Raw genomic sequence first — 18,386 nt, 5'->3', positions numbered from 1 at the left:
TGATTTCCATAAACCAATTGGAACTGTAGGCCAGGTTGGCCCAGGAAAACTTGTCAACCAGGAATTTTGTCAATGCCTAGGACTTAGAGTCAGAAACTTTGAAGGGCTTAGAGAACACTAGTCTAAACCCTGGCTTCCATTCAACCTGACCTTCCCCAAGTCATCTTCCAGCCTCTTCTTTTTCTTTTTTTAATTTTTATTTATTTAACAACTTTATTGGAGTATAATTGCTTTACAATGGTGTGTTAGTTTCTGCTTTATAACAAAGTGAATCAGTGATACATATACATATATCCCCATATCTCCTCCCTCTTGTGTCTCCCTCCCACCTTCCCTATCCTATCCCTCTAGGTGGTCACAAAGCACCGAGCTGATCTCCCTGTGTTATGCAGCTGCTTCCCACTAGTTATCTATTTACATTTGGTAGTGTATATATGTCCATGCTACTCTCTCACTTTCCCAGCTTACCCTTCCCCCTCCCCGTGTCCTCAACTCCATTCTCTACGTCAGCATCTTTATTCCTGTCCTGCCCCTAGGTTCTTCAGAACCATTTTTTTTCAGATTCCATGTATATGTGTTAGCATATGGTATTTATTTTTCTCTTTCTGACTTACTTCACTCTGTATGACAGTCTCTAGGTCCATCTACCTCAGTACAAATAACTCAATTTCGTTTCTTTTTATGGCTGAGTAATATTCCATTGTATATATGTGCCACATCTTCTTTATCCATTCATCTGTCGATGGACACTTAGGTTGCTTCCATGTCCTGGCTATTGTAAATAGAGCTGCAATGAACATTGTGGTACATGACTCTTTTTGAATTATGGCTTTCTCAGGGAATATGCCCAGTAGTGGGATTGCTGGTCGTATGGTAGTTCTATTTTTAGTTTTCTAAGGAACCTCCATACCGTTCTCCATAGTCCAGCCTCTTCTTTAACGTTCCAGTGATGGGTAATTCACAGCCAGGTTCTTTGTCTTCCTTATAGTTAATCAAATCTCTCTCCCTTGAGGTTTACCCCTTGTTTCATTTCTGGCCTCTCTCCCCCAGTCCATGGGGTGCCCATAATTCTCATCCCAACCCCCAGTTGTCCACAATCCCTGCTGCACGTCTAAACAATCCCCACCAGAGGGCACTCCAAGCACTGCCCAGTCTCTCCCCTCTGTCGGCTCCTCCTCTGCTTCCAATTCTTTGCCCTGCTGCAGGCCGACCCTGTGACAAAGGGCCAACCAAAGTAACCCCTGCCAAGAGATATTTAACCGAGTGTCATTTCAGGTCACTTGGTGCTTTAACCCAACTAGAAGAAGGTAAATACCTAGACTCGCTGGGTTATAGGGTAACCTAAGTTTAATATTTTCAGGAACATTTCAGGAACTGCCAAACTGTTTTCCAAAGATGCTGCACCATTTTGTATCCCTACCAGCAATGTATAAGGGTTCTGATTTCTTCACATCCTCATCAACCCTCATTATTATCTGTCTTTTTGATTATAGCCATTCTAGTGTGTGCGAAACGGCATATAATTGTGGTTTTGATCTGCATTTCCCTAATGACTAATAATGTTGAGCATCTTTTTATATCCTTATTGGACATTTGTATATCTTTTTTAAAGAAATGTTTATTCATACCCTTTGTCCATTTTTTAATTGGGTTATCTGTCTTTTTATTATTGAGTTGTAAGAGTTCTTTATATATTCTGGATATAGGTCCATTATCAGGTATGATTGGCAAATATTTTATCCCACTCTGTGGGTTGCCTTTTTACTTCCTTGGTGGTACCCTTTGAGGTACAAAAGGTTTTAATTTGGGGGCTTCCCTGTTGGCGCAGTGGTTTAGAGTCTGCCTGCCGATGCAGGGGACACGGGTTCGTGCCCCGGTCCAGGAAGATCCCACATGCCGCAGAGCGGCTGGGCCCGTGAGCCATGGCCGCTGAGCCTGCGCGTCTGGAGCCTATGCTCCGCAACAGGAGAGGCCACAACAGTGAGAGGCCCGTGTACCGCAAAAAAAAAAAAAAAAGGTTTTAATTTTGATAAAGTTCAACTTGCCAATCTTCTCTTCTATTGCTTGTGCTTTTGGCATCATGTCTAGGAAATCATTGCCTAATCCAACATCATAAAGATTTATTCCTATGTTTGCTTCATTGGGTTTTATAATTTAAGCTCTTACATTTAGCTTTATGACTCACTGTGAGTTAATTTTTGTTCATTGTGTAAGATAGGGACTCAAATCCATTCTCCTGCATGTGGATATCCAATTATCTCAATATAAATTAGCTTAATGAATGAAAAATTTGATATGACGTTTCTTCAGCAATCACCAGACATCTGGGTTTTTCTTACAGTTCTTATAGGCTAAAGGAAAATGATGAATCTATCAAACTAGTACAGGGCAGAACAAATCTGCTTTTACCTAACATATTTCTATGGCTTTTAGGGTGGGGGAGAGTGCATTAGAACTGTTGATAAAGTGTGGTGGTGTTTCAGCTACATGAGGCTCTGCTTATAATTCTGCTAGTGGCCAAGTGGGGGATGGAGAGGGTTACAGCATTCCTAGCACCTATAAATTTGGGAAGAGTAATGCCTCATATGTCAGGGAAGAGTAGACTTCAGTTGCATTGAGAAGACCAGATAAGGATTAGATAGAGCCCCCAGAGTCCAAATGACTACTGTATAGAAGGCTACAGGGCTCATTTTCATCCCTTAAATTTTTCTATCTCAAATTTTCAATAAAATATATTGAGAGTTTTGTCCATATTTAAAATTCATCTCTAGTTTCATAAGGGACATAATGAGGGCCCAGTTTATGTGGCTGCCCCTGTGAACCCTTCCCAGACTCCTCACAAATACCATCTCACTATTTTCTTTTCTCCCCTTCTGGGTTTTTGGTTTTTTTTTTTTTTTTTTAATTTCTTCTGCTTTTACTGCACTATTTTGGGATTGAGTAGTTTTTTGTGATTGTTTTTCTTTTCCACTATTAGTTAATTATTTATATCTCTTTTTTAAATTGTTGCCCTAGAGTTTGTACAATATATATCTTTACCTTAACACGATTTACATTTATATTTATACCTCTCTCTGTATAGTGTAAGAATCTTACATTATTGAAAATGAATTAATGCATTAATGAATTGATTAACAAAATTTAATGGATTTTTATGGTATTTGCTTTCTAGTCAGTGCTGAAAAATGCACCCCAAAAGGATCCTCTTCTCTGAGGCCTCTGGAGTAACAGAAAACAAAGACCATGACAAGGGAAAACCCTGATGGATGCTGACTCCTCCGCTGCTCTCCCTCCCCACTGGCCTCACGGAACTTGGATGCTGCCATACGCTTCTCAGAACAATTCCTTCACCTCTTTTTCACAAGTGTCACTTCTGCACAGACTTAAAACCATCTTTATGAGGTGAGTGGACAGAAATACAATTAAATTATTTATCGTGAGGCACAGCCATATGGCTTGTGTTTAAAGAAACTCAGCTTCTTCCCTTATAAAAAAGGAGCTCCAAGAAGAGCTTATTTTCTCTCTCAGAGGGATTTTTTTTCCCTGCGAGGATAAGGAAAGGATCTGGCTTATGCAGACCTGGACACAAGGGAAAGAGAAGAAACCACTCTGTCACGAGAGGCCACCCTCTCCCAAGGCCCTTTGCCTCACTTCACTGCAGACCTTCCGCCACCGCAGCCCATTCCTCCCACATAAGTCCCCACCTTCCTCCACTTTCTCTCTCTGTTCCCCTCCTCCTCCCAGCCAGGCTGCCACGTGGGAGAGGATACCGTATATCCTTCACTTAGACTCTGACTACAGTGAGCAAAGCCAAGCCCTGCACCCACAAAGGTTAGAACAAAAGGAACTAACACAGCTTAGTACATACTTTAACCTTCCCCAAAAACATATTTCACTCATCCAAATCCCAAGCTATGGTTAGTGGGAAGAAATAAGACACAAGTAACACAGAACCTCTTAAGATCAAGCCTCAGTGGACTTATAGAGAGAAAAAGCAAATCTCTTATTTAGAAATTAAATCCATTCAATGGCTATTAAATCATCCAAGCACCCACATTACCAGGTGGCACCATGCCTCTTTCTTTTATCATGAGATAGTATAGATGCTATAAAACAATCAGCAGCCTTCTCTAGAAGATTTTGCCTTACATTTATTGTTACCCTGCTTATTTGCCATGCCCGGACCTCAGCCCACAGCCTATTAGAGAATCAAAAAGGCAGGCAAGAACGGAAACGACTCTTCACAAGTCCATTCTTTCACATGCCAAGAGCTTTCTCTTGGTGAGATTGCCATGAGGTTACCACAAGAAGTCAAGATGGCTATTGCAAAACTATAGGACAGTAAAATCATAGGTTTATTTACTGGCTTTTGAAAGAGTTTAAAGCACCTAAGTCACTATTTAATTGCAAATTTCTCATTAGCAGTCTTTCCTCCTTCTGAACATGATAGAACCAACGTTGCTCTGTATGAAGATAAGTGTTTGGGATGAGGGGAAGTCGTGACTTAACATCTTTTCCATGCTGAACAAAAATGTCATCTCTACTACACCTTCATTTTATCAAATAGGTTCAAGATAAGGGTATCAGCCAGATCCTCCCCCACAGAGTGAAAAAAAAGTTTCCACCCAATGCCCAGGATAATCAGTGTGCATCTGAATTGTGACACAGCACTTAAGCTCTGGCTATTTTTCTCCTGCATGAGTTCTTCAGAAATCCAAATGGCAGCCCCTAAATGGCAAAAGTCGTGTCTAATTCAACAATATCCTCCCACCCCTTACCATTTTTCATATCATAAATACTCAAAAATGATTGCTGAGTGAATGATCATGTGCAGGCCTTAAATTCACACCTATCTGGGTAGGCTCTGCTGGGTCTCTCTTGTAAAAGTCTGCTGTGTGAGACAGGGGGAAGATGGCGGAAGAGTACGACGCGGAGATCACCTTCCTCCCCACAGATACATCAGAAATACATCTACACGTGGAACAACTCCTACAGAACACCCACTGAACGCTGGCAAAAGACCTCAGACCTCCCAAAAGACAAGAAACTCCCCACGTACCTGGGTAGGACAAAAGAAAAAAGAATAAACAGAGACAAAAGAATAGGGACAGTACCTGCACCACTGGGAGGGAGCCGTGAAGGAGGAAAGGTTTCCACACACTAGAAGCTCCTTCGCGGGCGGAGACTGCGGGTGGCGGAGGGGGGGAGCTTCGGAGCCGCGGAGGAGAGCGCAGCAACAGGAGTGTGGAGGGCAAAGCAGAGAGATTCCCGCACAGAGGATCCGTGCCGACCAGCACTCACCAGCCCGAGAGGCTTCTCTGCTCACCCCCCGGGGCGGGCAGGGGCTGGGAGCTGAGGCTTGGGCTTCGGTTGGAGCGCAGGGAGAGGACTGGCGTCGTGAACACAGCCTGAAGGGTCTAGTGCGCCAGGGCTAGCCAGGAGGGAGTCCGGGAAAAAGTCTGGAGCTGCCGAAGAGGCAAGAGACTTTTTCTTCCCTCTTTGTTTCCCGGTGCGCGAGGAGAGGGGATGAAGAGCGCTGCTTAAAGGAGCTCGAGACGGGCGCGAGCTGCGGCTAACAGCGCAGACGCCAAGACGGGCATGAGACGCTAAGGCTGCTGCTGCCGCCACCAAGAAGCCTGTGTGCGAGCACAAGTCACTCTCCACACCTCCCTTCCGGGGAGCCTGCGCAGCCCGCCACTGCCAGGGTCCCGAGATCCAGAGACAACTTCTCCGGGAGAATGCACGGCGCGTCTCAGGCTCGTGCAACGTCACGCCGGCCTCTGCCGCCGCAAGCTCGCCCCGCCTCCGTGCCCCTCCCTCCCCCCGGGCTGAGTGAGCCACAGCCCCTGAATCAGCGGCTCCTTTAACCCCGTCCTGTCTGAGTGGGGAACAGATACCCTCCAGCGACCTACACGCAGAGGCGGGGCCAAACCCAAAGCTGAACCCCGGGAGTTGTGAGGACAAAGGAGAGAAAGGGAAATCTCTCCCAGCAGCCTCAGGAGCAGCGGAGTAAATCTCCACAATCAACTTGATGTACCCTGCATCTGTGGAATACCTGAATAGACAACGAATCATCCCAAATTGAGGAGGTGGACTTTGAGAGCAAGATAATATTATTTTTTCCCCTTTTCCTCTTTTTGTGAGTGTGTATGTGTATGCTTCTGTGGGAGATTTTGTCTGTATAGCTTTGCTTTCACCATTTGTCCTAGCGTTCTATCCATCCTTTTTTTTTTAACTTAAAAAAATGTTTTTTTAATAATTATTTTTTTATTTTAATAACTTTATTTTATTTTACCTTACTTTATTTTATTTTATTTTGTCCTCTTTCTTTCTTTCTTTCTTTCTTTCTACTTTTTCTCCCTTTTATTCTGAGCCGTGTGGATGAAAGGCTCTTGGTGCTGCAGCCAGGAGTCAGTGCTGTGCCTCTGAGGTGGGAGAGCCAACTTCAGGACACTGGTCCACAAGGGACCTCCCAGCTCCATGTAATATCAAACAGGGAAAATTTCCCAGAGATCTCCATCTCAACACCAACACCCAGCTTCACTCAACGACCAGCAACCTACAGTGCTGGACACCCTATGCCATACAACTAGCAAGACAGGAACACAACCCCATCCATTAGCAGAGAGGCTGCCTAAAATCATAATAAGTCCACAGACACACCAAAACACACCACCACACGTGGACCTACCCACCAGAAAGACAAGATCCAGCCTCATCCACCAGAACACAGGCACTAGTCCCCTCCACCAGGAAGCTTACACAACCCACTGAACTAACTTTAGCCACTGGGGACAGACACCAAAAACAACGGGAACTACAAACCTGCAGCCTGCAAAAAGGAGACCCCAAACACAGTTCGATAAGCAAAATGAGAAGACAGAAAAAAACACAGCAGGAGAAGGAGCAAGATAAAAACCCACCAGACCTAACAAATGAAGAGGAAATAGGCAGTCTACCTGAAAAAGAATTCAGAATAATGATAGCAAAGATGATCCAAAACCTTGGAAATAGAATAGAGAAAATGCAAAAAACATTTAACAAGGACCTAGAAGAACTAAAGATAAAACAAGCAACGATGAACAACACAATAAATGAAATGAAAAATACTCTAGAAGGGATCAATAGCAGAATAACTGAGGCAGAAGAACGGATAAGTTACCTAGAAGACAAAGTAGTGGAAATAACTACTGCAGAGCAGAATAAAGACAAAAGAATGAAAAGAACTGAGGACAGACTCAGAGACCTCTGGGACAACATTAAATGCACCAACATTCAAATTATAGGGGTCCCAGAAGAAGAAGAGAAAAAGAAAGGGACTGAGAAAATATCTGAAGAGATTATAGTTGAAAACTTACCTAATATGGGAAAGGAAATAGTTAATCAAGTCCAGGAAGCACAGAGAGTACGATACAGGATAAATCCAAGGAGAACCACGCCAAGACACATATTAATCAACCTGTCAAAAATTAAATACAAAGAAAACATATTAAAAGCAGCAAGGGAAAAACAACAAATAACACACAAGGGAATCCCCATCAGGTTAACAGCTGATCTTTCAGCAGAAACTCTACAAGCCAGGAAGGAGTGGCAGGACATATTTACAGTGATGAAGGAGAAAAACCTACAACCTAGATTACCCAGCAAGGATCTCATTCAGATTTCATGGAGAAATTAAAACCTTTACAGACAAGGAAAAGCTGAGAGAGTTCAGCACCACCAAACGAGCTTTACAACAAATGATAAAGGATCTTCTCTAGGCAAGAAACACAAGAGAAGGAAAAGAACTATAATAACAAACCCAAAACAATTAAGAAAATGGGAATAGGAACATACATATGGATAATTACCTTAAATGTAAATGGATTAAATGCGCCCACCAAAAGATACACACTGGCTGAATGGATACAAAAACAAAACCCATATATATGCTGTCTACAAGAGACCCACTTCAGACCTAGAGACACATACAGACTAAAAGTGGGGGGATGGAAAAAGATATTCCATGCAAATGGAAATCAAAACAAAGCTGGAGTAGCAATTCTCATACCACACAAAATAGACTTTAAAATAAAGACTATTAGAAGAGACAAAGAAGGACACTACATAATGATCAAGGGATCGATCCAAGAAGAAGATATAACAATTGTAAATGTTTATGCACCCAACATAGGAGCACCTCAATACATAAGGCAAATACTAACAGCCATAAAAGGGGAAATCGACAGCAACACATTCATAGTAGGGGACTTTAACACCCCACTTTCACCAATGGACAGATTATCCAAAATGAAAATAAATTAGGAAACACAAGCTTTGATACATTAAACAATATGGACTTGATTGATATTTATAGGACATTCCATCCAAAAACAACAGAATACACATTTTTCTCAAGTGCTCATGGAACATTCTCCAGGATAGATCATATCTTGGGTCACAAATCAAGCCTTGGTAAATTTAAGAAAATTGAAATTGTATCAGGTATCTTTTCCGACAACAATGCTATGAGACTAGATATCAATTACAGGAAAAGATCTGTAAAAAATACAAACACATGGAGGCTAAACAATACACTACCTAAGAATGAAGTGATCACTGTAGAAATCAAGAGGAAATCAAAAAATACCTAGAAACAAATGACAATGGAGACACGAGGACCCAAAACCTATGGGATGCAGCAAAAGCAGTTCTAAGAGGGAAGTTTATAGCAATACAATCCCACCTTAAGAAACAGGAAACATCTCAAATAAACAACTTAACCTTGCACCTAAAGCAATTAGAGAAAGAAGAACAAAAAAAACTCAAAGTTAGCAGAAGGAAAGAAATCATAAAGATCAGATCAGAAATAAATGAAAAAGAAATGAAGGAATCGATAGAAAAGATCAATAAAACCAAAAGCTGGTTCTTTGAGAAGATAAACAAAATTGATAAACCATTAGCTAGACTCATCAAGAAAAAAAGGGAGAAGACTCAAACCAATAAAATTAGAAATGAAAAAGGAGAAGTAACAACTGGTACTGCAGAAATACAAAGTGTCATGAGAGATTACTACAAGCAACTCTATGCCAATAAAATGGAAAATCTGGAAGAAATGGACAAATTCTTAGAAATGCACGACCTTCCAAGACTGAAGCAGGAAGAAATAGAAAATATGAACAGACCAATCACAAGCACTGAAATTGAAACTGCTTAAAAATCTTCCAACAAACAGAAGCCCAGGACCAGATGGCTTCACAGGCGAATTCTATCAAACATTTAGAGAAGAGCTAACACCTATCCTTCTCAAACTCTTGCAAAATATAGCAGAGGGAGGAACACTCCCAAACTCATTCTACGAGGCCACCATCACCCTGATACCAAAACCAGACAAGGATGTCACAAAGAAACCAAACTACAGGCCAATATCACTGATGAACATAGATGCAAAAATCCTCAACAAAATACTAGCAAACAGAATCCAATAGCACATTAAAAGGATCCTACACCATCATCAAGTGGGGTTTATCTCAGGAATGCAAGGATTCTTCAATATATGCAAATCAATCAATGTGATACATCATATTAACAAATTGAAGGAGAAAAACCATATGGTCATCTTAATAGATGCAGAGAAAGCTTTCGATAAAATTCAACACCCATTTATGATAAAAACCCTCCAGAAAGTAGGCATAGAGAGAACTTTCCTCAACATAATAAAGGCCATATATGACAAACCCACAGCCAACATCGTCCTCAATGGTGAAAAACAGAAACCATTTCCACTAAGATCAGGAACAAGACAAGGTTGCCCACTCTCACCACTCTTATTCAACATAGTTTTGGAAGTTTTAGCCACAGCAATCAGAGAAGAAAAGGGAAAAAAAGGAATCCAAATCAGAAAAGAAGAAGTAAAGCTGTCATTGTTTGCAGATGACATGATACTATACATAGAGAATCCTAAAGATGCTACCAGAAAACTACTAGAGCTAATCAATGAATTTGGTAATGTAGCAGGATACAAAATTAATGCACAGAAATCTCTGGCATTCCTATACACTAATGATAAAAATCTGAAAGTGAAATCAAGAAAACACTCCCATTTACCATTGCAACAAAAAGAATAAAATATCTAGGAATAAGCCTACCTAAGAAGACAAAAGACATGTATGCAGAAAATTATGACACTGATGAAATAAATTGAGGATGATACAGATACATGTTCTTGGATTGGAAGAATCAACATTGTGAAAATGACTCTACTACCCAAAGCAATCTACAGATTCACTGCAATCCCTATCAAACTACCACTGGCATTTTTCACAGAACTAGAACAAAAAATTTCACAATTTGTATGGAAACACAAAAGACCCCGAATAGCCAAAGCAAGCTTGAGAACGAAAAACGGAGCTCCCTGACTTTAGACTATACTACAAACTACAGTAATGAAGACAGTATGGTACTGGCACAAAAACAGAAATATAGATCAATGGAACAGGATAGAAAGCCCAGAGATAACCCACGCACATATGGTCACCTTATCTTTGATAAAAGAGGCAGGAATGTACCGTGGAGAAAGGACAGTCTCTTCAATAAGTGGTGCTGGGAAAACTGGACAGGTACATGTAAAAGTATGAGATTAGATCACTCCCTAACACCATACACAAAAATAAGCTCAAAATGGATTAAAGACCTAAATATAAGGCCAGAAACTATCAAACTCTTAGAGGAAAACATAGGCAGAATACTGTATGACATAAATCACAGCAAGATCCTTTTTGACCCACCTCCTAGAGAAATGGAAATAAAAACAAAAATAAACAAATGCAACCTAATGAAACTTCAAAGCTTTTGCACAGCAAAGGAAACCAAAAAACAAGACCAAAAGACAGCACTCAGAATGGGAGAAAATTTTGCAAATGAAGCAACTGACAAAGGATTAATCTCCAAAATTTACAAGCAGCTCATGCAGCTCAATAACAAAAAAACAAACAACCCAATCCAAAAATGGGCAGAAGACCTAAATAGACATTCCTCCAAAGAAGATATACAGACTGCCAACAAACACATGAAAGAATGCTCAACATCATTAATCATTAGAGAAATGCAAATCAAAACTACAATGAGATATCATCTCATACCTGTCAGAATGGCCATCATCAAAAAATCTATAAACAATAAATGCTGAGAGGGTGTGGAGAAAAGGGGACACTCTTGCACTGCTGGTGGGAATGTGAATTGGTACAGCCACTATGGAGAACAGTATGGAGGTTCCTTAAAAAACTACAAATAGAACTACCATAGGACCCAGCAATCCCACTACTGGGCATATACCCTGAGAAAACCATAATTCAAAAAGAGTCATGTACCACAATGTTCATTGCAGCTCTATTTACAATAGCCAGGAGATGGAAACAACCTAAGTGTCCATCATCGGATGAATGGATAAAGAAGATGTGGCACATATATACAGTGGAATATTACTCAGCCATAAAAAGAAACGAAATTGAGCTATTTGTAATGAGGTGGATGGACCTAGAGTCTGTCATACAGAGTGAAGTAAGTCAGAAAGAGAAAGACAAATACCATATACTAACACATATATATGGAATTTATGTAAAAAAATGTCAAGAAGAAGCTACGGGTTAAACAGGAATAAAGACACAGACCTACTAGAGAATGGACTTGAGGATATGGGGAAGGGGAAAGGGAAGCTGTGACAAAGTGAGGGCGTGGCATGGACATATATACACTACCAAACGTAAAATAGCTAGCTAGTGGGAAGCAGCCGCATAGCACAGGGAGATCAGCTCGGTGCTTTGTGACCACCTAGAGGTGTGGGATAGGGAGGGTGGGAGGGAGGGAGATGCAAGAGGGAAGAGATATGGGAACATATGTATATGTATAACTGATTCACTTTGTTATAAAGCAGAAACAGACCATTGTAAAGCAGTTATACTCCAATAAAGATGTAAAAAAAAAAAAAGTCTGCTGTGCTTTACAAAGAAAAAAGGACTTCTGATCCTGAAAGGGACAAGTTAAAACCAGCTATGCAACACCTTGAAAGGCATTTAACACTGGGTCTTAGTGTCTGCATCTGTGATACAAAGGGGTGGACCTACCTGATGTCTTTTTGTTTAACTATTTTGTTTTGTTTAGATCGTTTTACTTTACATTTTTTGCTTTTTATCTTTCATTTTATTTAATTACTTTGTTTTTTTTAATTTTTATTGGAGTATAGTTGATTTACAATGTTGTGTTAGTTTCAGGCGTACAGCAAAGTCAGTCAGTTATACATGTACATATATCCACTCTTTTTTAGATTCTTTTCCCATATAGGCCATTACAGAGTATTGAGTAGAGTTCCCTGTGTTATACAGTAGGTCCTTATTAATTATCTATTTTATATGTAGTAGTGTGTATATGTCAATCCCAATCTTAGCTGATGTCTTAAATGTGCTTTGGCTCTTTAATTCTGAAAACAAAACATTACAGCACCTCCTACAGGCCAGTAGGAAAACATTCCCACCAGGAAAAGCCACTGTCATATTTTAGCCCCTAATTTCAAAACCACACCACAGAAGCCTAAATTAACCATGTTTTTGTTGCACTCCAGTTTTAGGAGAAAGGGGAAATACGTTTAGGGATGAGCAAGGCTCCAGACCTTTACTGTATCCCTTCTGCATACATATTCTAGACTTAAACAGAGAAATCGAGTTGAATAGCCCTACAGCAGAGAATACCTCAGTTATCAAGAAAATATTTAAAATTACATAAAAGTTATTCTACCCTATTTTTAAATTAAGGAGGTCCACGATCATGTTAACTTGAAATGACAGTAGAATTTCTTAAATTTCCAGACATGCATTTCCTAAGTACATCAGGGTTGGCCCAAATAAAATTCTAGAGAGCACCCTCTAGTGGCCAAAAATGCAATTGCTGAATATCAGTTTCGTCCTGAGATTGCACACACTGGGCAAATAGTAGCTATCATTTGTTGAGCACTTATTACATTTCAAGTACTGGCCTGGATGTTTTACATGGTAATAAGATAAAGGATTTAATAAAGGCAGTTTTCAATGTCACGGAGAGAACAGGGAGTCTTTTATTTCACAGAGGCCAAGCTACACTTTAAGATTTATTTCACTGAGTGTGTTTCTCCCACTCCCCCGTGTATGCCTGAACTAGGAGGGGCATCCAGCCTTAGCACATTCTCCTGCGCCTTTATTGCACCTGCTTGGAGTTCTTAGCTGTGTGACAAGCTCTATAAGTCATATTTCTCTTTTATTTTCATCTCAGAGCCCTGAATTTCAAGTTCGCAAAATGAAGAGAGAAGAGAAAAAAAAGGAAGCAACACTTGGAGGAAAAAAAAAAGAATAAAGGGGGAACAAACACAGCTCAACACTTTAGGAAAATCTTCATGAGTCTGGGGATCTTTTAATTCAAAAAAGTTACTTTACATGATTTGAGAGGTATTTAAACAGCAAAACATGTATCTATATGATTACAAGTTATATTTTTCAGTAATCTACATCATCTTCAGATCTTTTAAGTGTCCTGTGTGATTTATCCTAGTGAATTTCTGCACTTAGCACTACATCTGATAAAACTGGTGCTCAAAGGGGTTTGCTAAATATTACCAATGCTGACTACAAACCTAGACCTACATAGACAAATACCATCATACATTCTAATTATGAATGTTCAGCCCCTTCCTTAAAGAGCCCAAAGTCTCAGCACCAATGCAAGGGTGACCTCTCCACCGAGGTTGCAAACTCTGATGTCTACCAGTTGATCAGTCCCAGCTCTTAGCTGGATCCATGGGTCCAGATCCTCCAACTTTTTAAAGGACACTAGAGAATGCAGAAACCTCCTAATTTTTAAATTTTGGAAACTTTGAATGTAAACAAAAAAAGAAAACCAGACTATGTGAGAAACACTGTCGGAGCCAAACAAAGCAGGTTTTCTGCCTAGAGGCATCCTTCCGGTTACAATTTTCAGCCTCTGCTCCCAGGACTGTTGAGAACTGATGTTCAAGGCACCCCTAGGGAACACCTTCTTGATCAGATTCTACTAACTGTGATGCAGAAACTCCAGAAGGGAAGAGTTGTTGGGTGCTTCTGAGATGCTTTACCATCATTGTACATGTCTTGTCCTGGCAAACAACATGTGCTCTTATTCGGTGACTTCCTTATCTGACACTCATTATTTGGATATTCCCACCAGTTTATAAGAATATAAGAATTTGCGGTCTATTGTAAAACACTTTTTTGCTCTTTGTAGTCAACCAGAGTCATCTCTTCTTCTTTGTGGTCATTAACATCTGACCTTCAATAAAACCCACACCAGTTTTCTGGATTAGTCTATGATATCTCTAACAGGGATTGTGGACTCTTCAGGAAGACAGAGGCACTAAGACAATGCACAAATTTGAAATGGGGTCAATGCGTTGTTGCATTTTCAGCAATATGAAGGCAGAGCTCCCCTATTAAAAGTCTACATAATCATTTCACATTTTTCACAGTTAACTAAGTAAAACCCACATTGAGTGGGTTTTCATTTGGAAGAAAAATTGCTCTGGGTCCGTGAAGCTTCAGAATTTAAATTGCTGCGGATCTGTATACGTGTCAAATGTGCACCTTTAATAAATTCTATAAGCACTGCTGCCCTCAACTCAAAATTTTCTCAACTACCGAGCTGTCTTACACTGATACAGAGCAGGTATAAAGCCACCTGTACTTGGGTCTTTCAAAGAAAAAAATACATAGGGAACCTTGCACTTTCTAGGAGGAATAGCTAAGTAGATGTCTTTGCGTTAAAAAGAAAGGGCCTTGTTGAAGCTTCAGTAGGAGATCAGGACAGGGAGGATGGGAGGAAACACTAAGGGGGCCCATGCAGAATCCTCAGGCCAGCTGCCAGAACACCAGAGGCCTACTATTACATATACACGATGGGACTTTAAAAAGTTATAGGTTCAGCAGCTTGATGGTTTTCAACAGGATTGTGGGAGCTTTGTTCCCTTTTTATTTGGTTTCTTTAAAAGATGACTGGAATGAGGGCTTTCCGAGACTTGGGGTAGTCCTCAAACATCTTGAGGTAGAATCTAAAAGACAAGAGAGGAATAATTATAAATACAACCAAGCAGTGGTCAACGACTGAGGTTTGATCTGTTTGGAATCCCTGTTACAAATCAACCTGCAGTTGTTCAGGGCCTGACTCTTTCAGATAGCCATCTATCTATCTTCTTCCTCCCTCCTGCATCCTATCTCTTGTAGATGTTGAAGCTTCTCATGTTGAGAAATAAAAAGTAATAGCCAGGGCTTCCCTGGTGGCACAGTGGTTGGGAGTCCGCCTGCCGATGCAGGGGACATGGGTTCGTGCCCCGGTCCGGGAGGATCCCACGTGCCGCGGAGCGGCTGGGCCCGTGAGCCATGGCTGCTGAGCCTGCGCATCCAGAGCCTGTGCTCCGCAACGGGAGAGGCCACAACAGTGAGAGGCCCGCATACTGCAAAAAAAAAAAAAAAAAAAAAAAGTAATAGCCAGAGGACAGCAGTGGTGGCTGCACAATATGATGAGTGTACCTGATGCCACTGGATTATACACTTAAAATTGTTAAAATGGTAAATTTCATGTTACGTATAGTTTACCCAATAAAAAATACATCATAGCCAGAAAGAAGTACTCAGTAGATTCAACTGAGAAATACAGGGAACCAGAGACCCCAAAGAGCATGGGCAACGTTAACCCTAGAGAACTGGTCATGTTCCCAGGAAAAATATCCCTTCATGAGGCCTGGGAACGCCAAGAAAATGTCACCTTGTATTATGGGTTGAATTGTGTTCCCCCCAAATATATGCTGAAGTTCTAACCCCCAGTTCCTGAGAATGTGACCTTATTTTGGAAATAGAGTCACCGCAAATATAATTTATTAAGATGAGGTCATACTGGAGCAGGGTGGGCCCTTAATTCAATATGACTGGTGTCCTCATGAGAAGGGGAAGAAGGGACACAGAGACACACACACATGGGAGAAGGCCACGTGAAGACAGAGGCAGGGATTAGAGTGACGCCGCTATAAGCCATGAACACCAAAAACTGCCGGCCACTGCCAGAAGCTAGGAAGAGACAAGGAAGGATTCTTCCCTTGAGCCTTCAGAGAGAGCCTGGCCCTGCCCACACCTTGATTTCAGACTTCTGCCTTCAGAACTGTGAGAGAATAAATTTCTGTTCTTTAAGCCACTCGGTTTGTGGTCATCTGTTTCGGCAGCCCAGGGAGACTAATACATCTTGTAAAAAGGCTTTCCCTTTAAGTGACCAGGCTGTTCTCTTACCCAGTTGAAGCTGGCAGCTCTCAAGTTATAATTAAGATGATACACTCTGTGCAAGTCCCATAGTTTGAACTGAGGGACAAATAGTATTAATATGTTACAGGAGGTGGCTCGTTTTCCATGCTGTGATTTGAGGTCTGCTGAGCTGCCTCCCACAAACCCCAGTGAGCCCTATGAAAAGATGCCCTCCGCCCTTCCCTCTGAAGCAGGCTGACATAATAGGACAGGGCCTCAGTTTGGATTCTGCTGTTGTACTAGCTTGAACCCTCTGGTGGGATTGCTATCCCTCCCCTGACCAAGCCCAGCGCAGGCCACCCTTCTCAGGGCCCCTCCAACTGCTGGCTGATGCCCTGTCCTCTCCCCCGCCCCTCTGACTCTGGTGGGCAACAGGCCTACCTGAATGGGGGAGAACTATTACACTGACCCCCTTCCAGGCTGGGGACCCTCTGGCGCCCTTCCCCACCAAGCAGAGGAGGGGGGAAGAATAGGTCATGAGGAGTTGCTGTTTCATTCATTTCTCACAGGTCTCTGCATAAATTCCACTCCAAGGAAAAGAACACATTCTTAATTAAACCTTCAAAACTGTGAAATTAATCATTAGCGGGACTAAAACACCTATGCAGGAGTATAAGGGGTTCCTTCAGGGTCCTGGTTCCAAGTCCATTCTCTCTTTGGGCATCCATCCCCTCTGTTACCAGTAACCACAGGCTTTCTCTTTCCTCCAGCCCCATTTCAGTGAAGGGATCTGACATTTGCCTTTACAGCCTGATAGCAACTTAGTATGTAACCCTTTCCCTTCCAGTGATACTTTTCCTTAACTCTTTTGTCCCTACCCCATCCCAGGCTCAGGGATTGGGAGGGAGGGAGGAGTTAGTAAAGCTTTAGGCTAGACCTACAGGGGAATGGGTCTAAACCCCTGCAATTCCCAGCATTCCCCAACAGATGGCACAGTCCTGAAACTGCACCACACAAGTACATAATTGTTGACCCTATCTTCCCAGGAAGCCAGCAATGACCTTGGTAATGATTTATGGAGGGTGGAGGTAGAGGAAGGAGGAGAGTACCAAAATAAGCCCTGGTATTACACAGATTCCAAGAAAATAATCCTAGAGTTTCCAGGGCTCTGTGATTACCTGAACAGTTAGCACCAAACCCAGAATTAAAAATAGTAGGCACACTAGGTACAGGGCTAGTACTTTTCCCCAGTGGTTATCCATCCTGGCTGTACCTCAGAATTACCTGTGAAGCTTTGGAAAGTGCAACCTGGGCTCCCACCTATGGAACACACTTGAAGAGATGTGGCGGAAGTGAGTCGAAGCACGGAAATGGAATCTACGTCTTGTACCTCCTCTTACCTGTTGTCCACTGCCGAACAGCAGCCATTGCCAGATAAGCCTGATAGGAGGGCACAGAGCCTGGGTCAACTAACTCATGTGGACACTGAGTGCTTCTCTCTGGGAAGCCTTCTTCAACAAGGAGGCATGTGGCTTCCCAAGTCACTTTGGTGCTCCTGTCTACCTGGGTTTGTTTTTGCTCATAGGAAGAAAAAAAATTGTTACTGTTACAGTCATCCAGCTAAATTTTAACTTCAGTGAAAATCCAAACAGTCAGAATTTATCCGTCTGGATAATTGTATCAACCTTACCTTGTAAAAAAAAAAAAATCTCTTCGGTGTCTATATCTGACTCCGTGTGTTAATAAAAGCCTATTTGGAGAAGAAAGCTATGTGGATGCTGCCACCTTGATTGAAAAGTTTACCTGTGGTGGTGAAAAGCTCGCAGCCCAAGGAAACAAAGTGAGAAAAATGCAAATGCAAGTGCTGGGAGGGACCAAGTGGCCAGGGCATAGCCGATCCATTCAATGATCTCGCCAAGGAAATTGGCTCCAGAAACGTACGTGAACAAGCCACCTGCGTGCAGAAGAATCAACAAGTCAACCATCAGTGCTAGATCATTGCCGCATTAAAACCCCTGTGTTTTGTTCCAAAATACATAAGGGAACCTAGGATGAATGTGGGGCTGGAGACTGCCTTCAGAGTAATGGGAGTTTGGTGGAATCCTCTTGGGGAGAAGGGAAAAC

General features: G+C 41.7%; 1 protein-coding gene across 1 annotated transcript in view; it reads right to left on the bottom strand.

Annotated features, from left to right (window-relative positions):
* Positions 1-15,015: 15,015 nt before the first annotated feature.
* The window catches only part of SRD5A2 (steroid 5 alpha-reductase 2), a gene marked incomplete at both ends in the record, with an annotated part of 53,585 nt that continues 50,214 nt past the window's right edge, over positions 15,016-18,386 (bottom strand). The window contains 2 exons of the mRNA XM_081254972.1: positions 15,016-15,082; positions 18,066-18,216. Coding sequence (XP_081111098.1) covers positions 15,016-15,082; positions 18,066-18,216 — 218 coding nt within the window. The remainder of the gene's footprint in view (positions 15,083-18,065; positions 18,217-18,386) is intronic.

The sequence above is a fragment of the Mesoplodon bidens genome (genome assembly GCF_964165515.1).
Source record: "Mesoplodon bidens genome assembly, chromosome: 14".
Taxonomy (NCBI): domain Eukaryota; kingdom Metazoa; phylum Chordata; class Mammalia; order Artiodactyla; family Ziphiidae; genus Mesoplodon; species Mesoplodon bidens.
The sequence above is the reverse complement of the archived record's forward strand: the minus strand, read 5'-3'. Positions and strand labels throughout refer to the sequence as shown.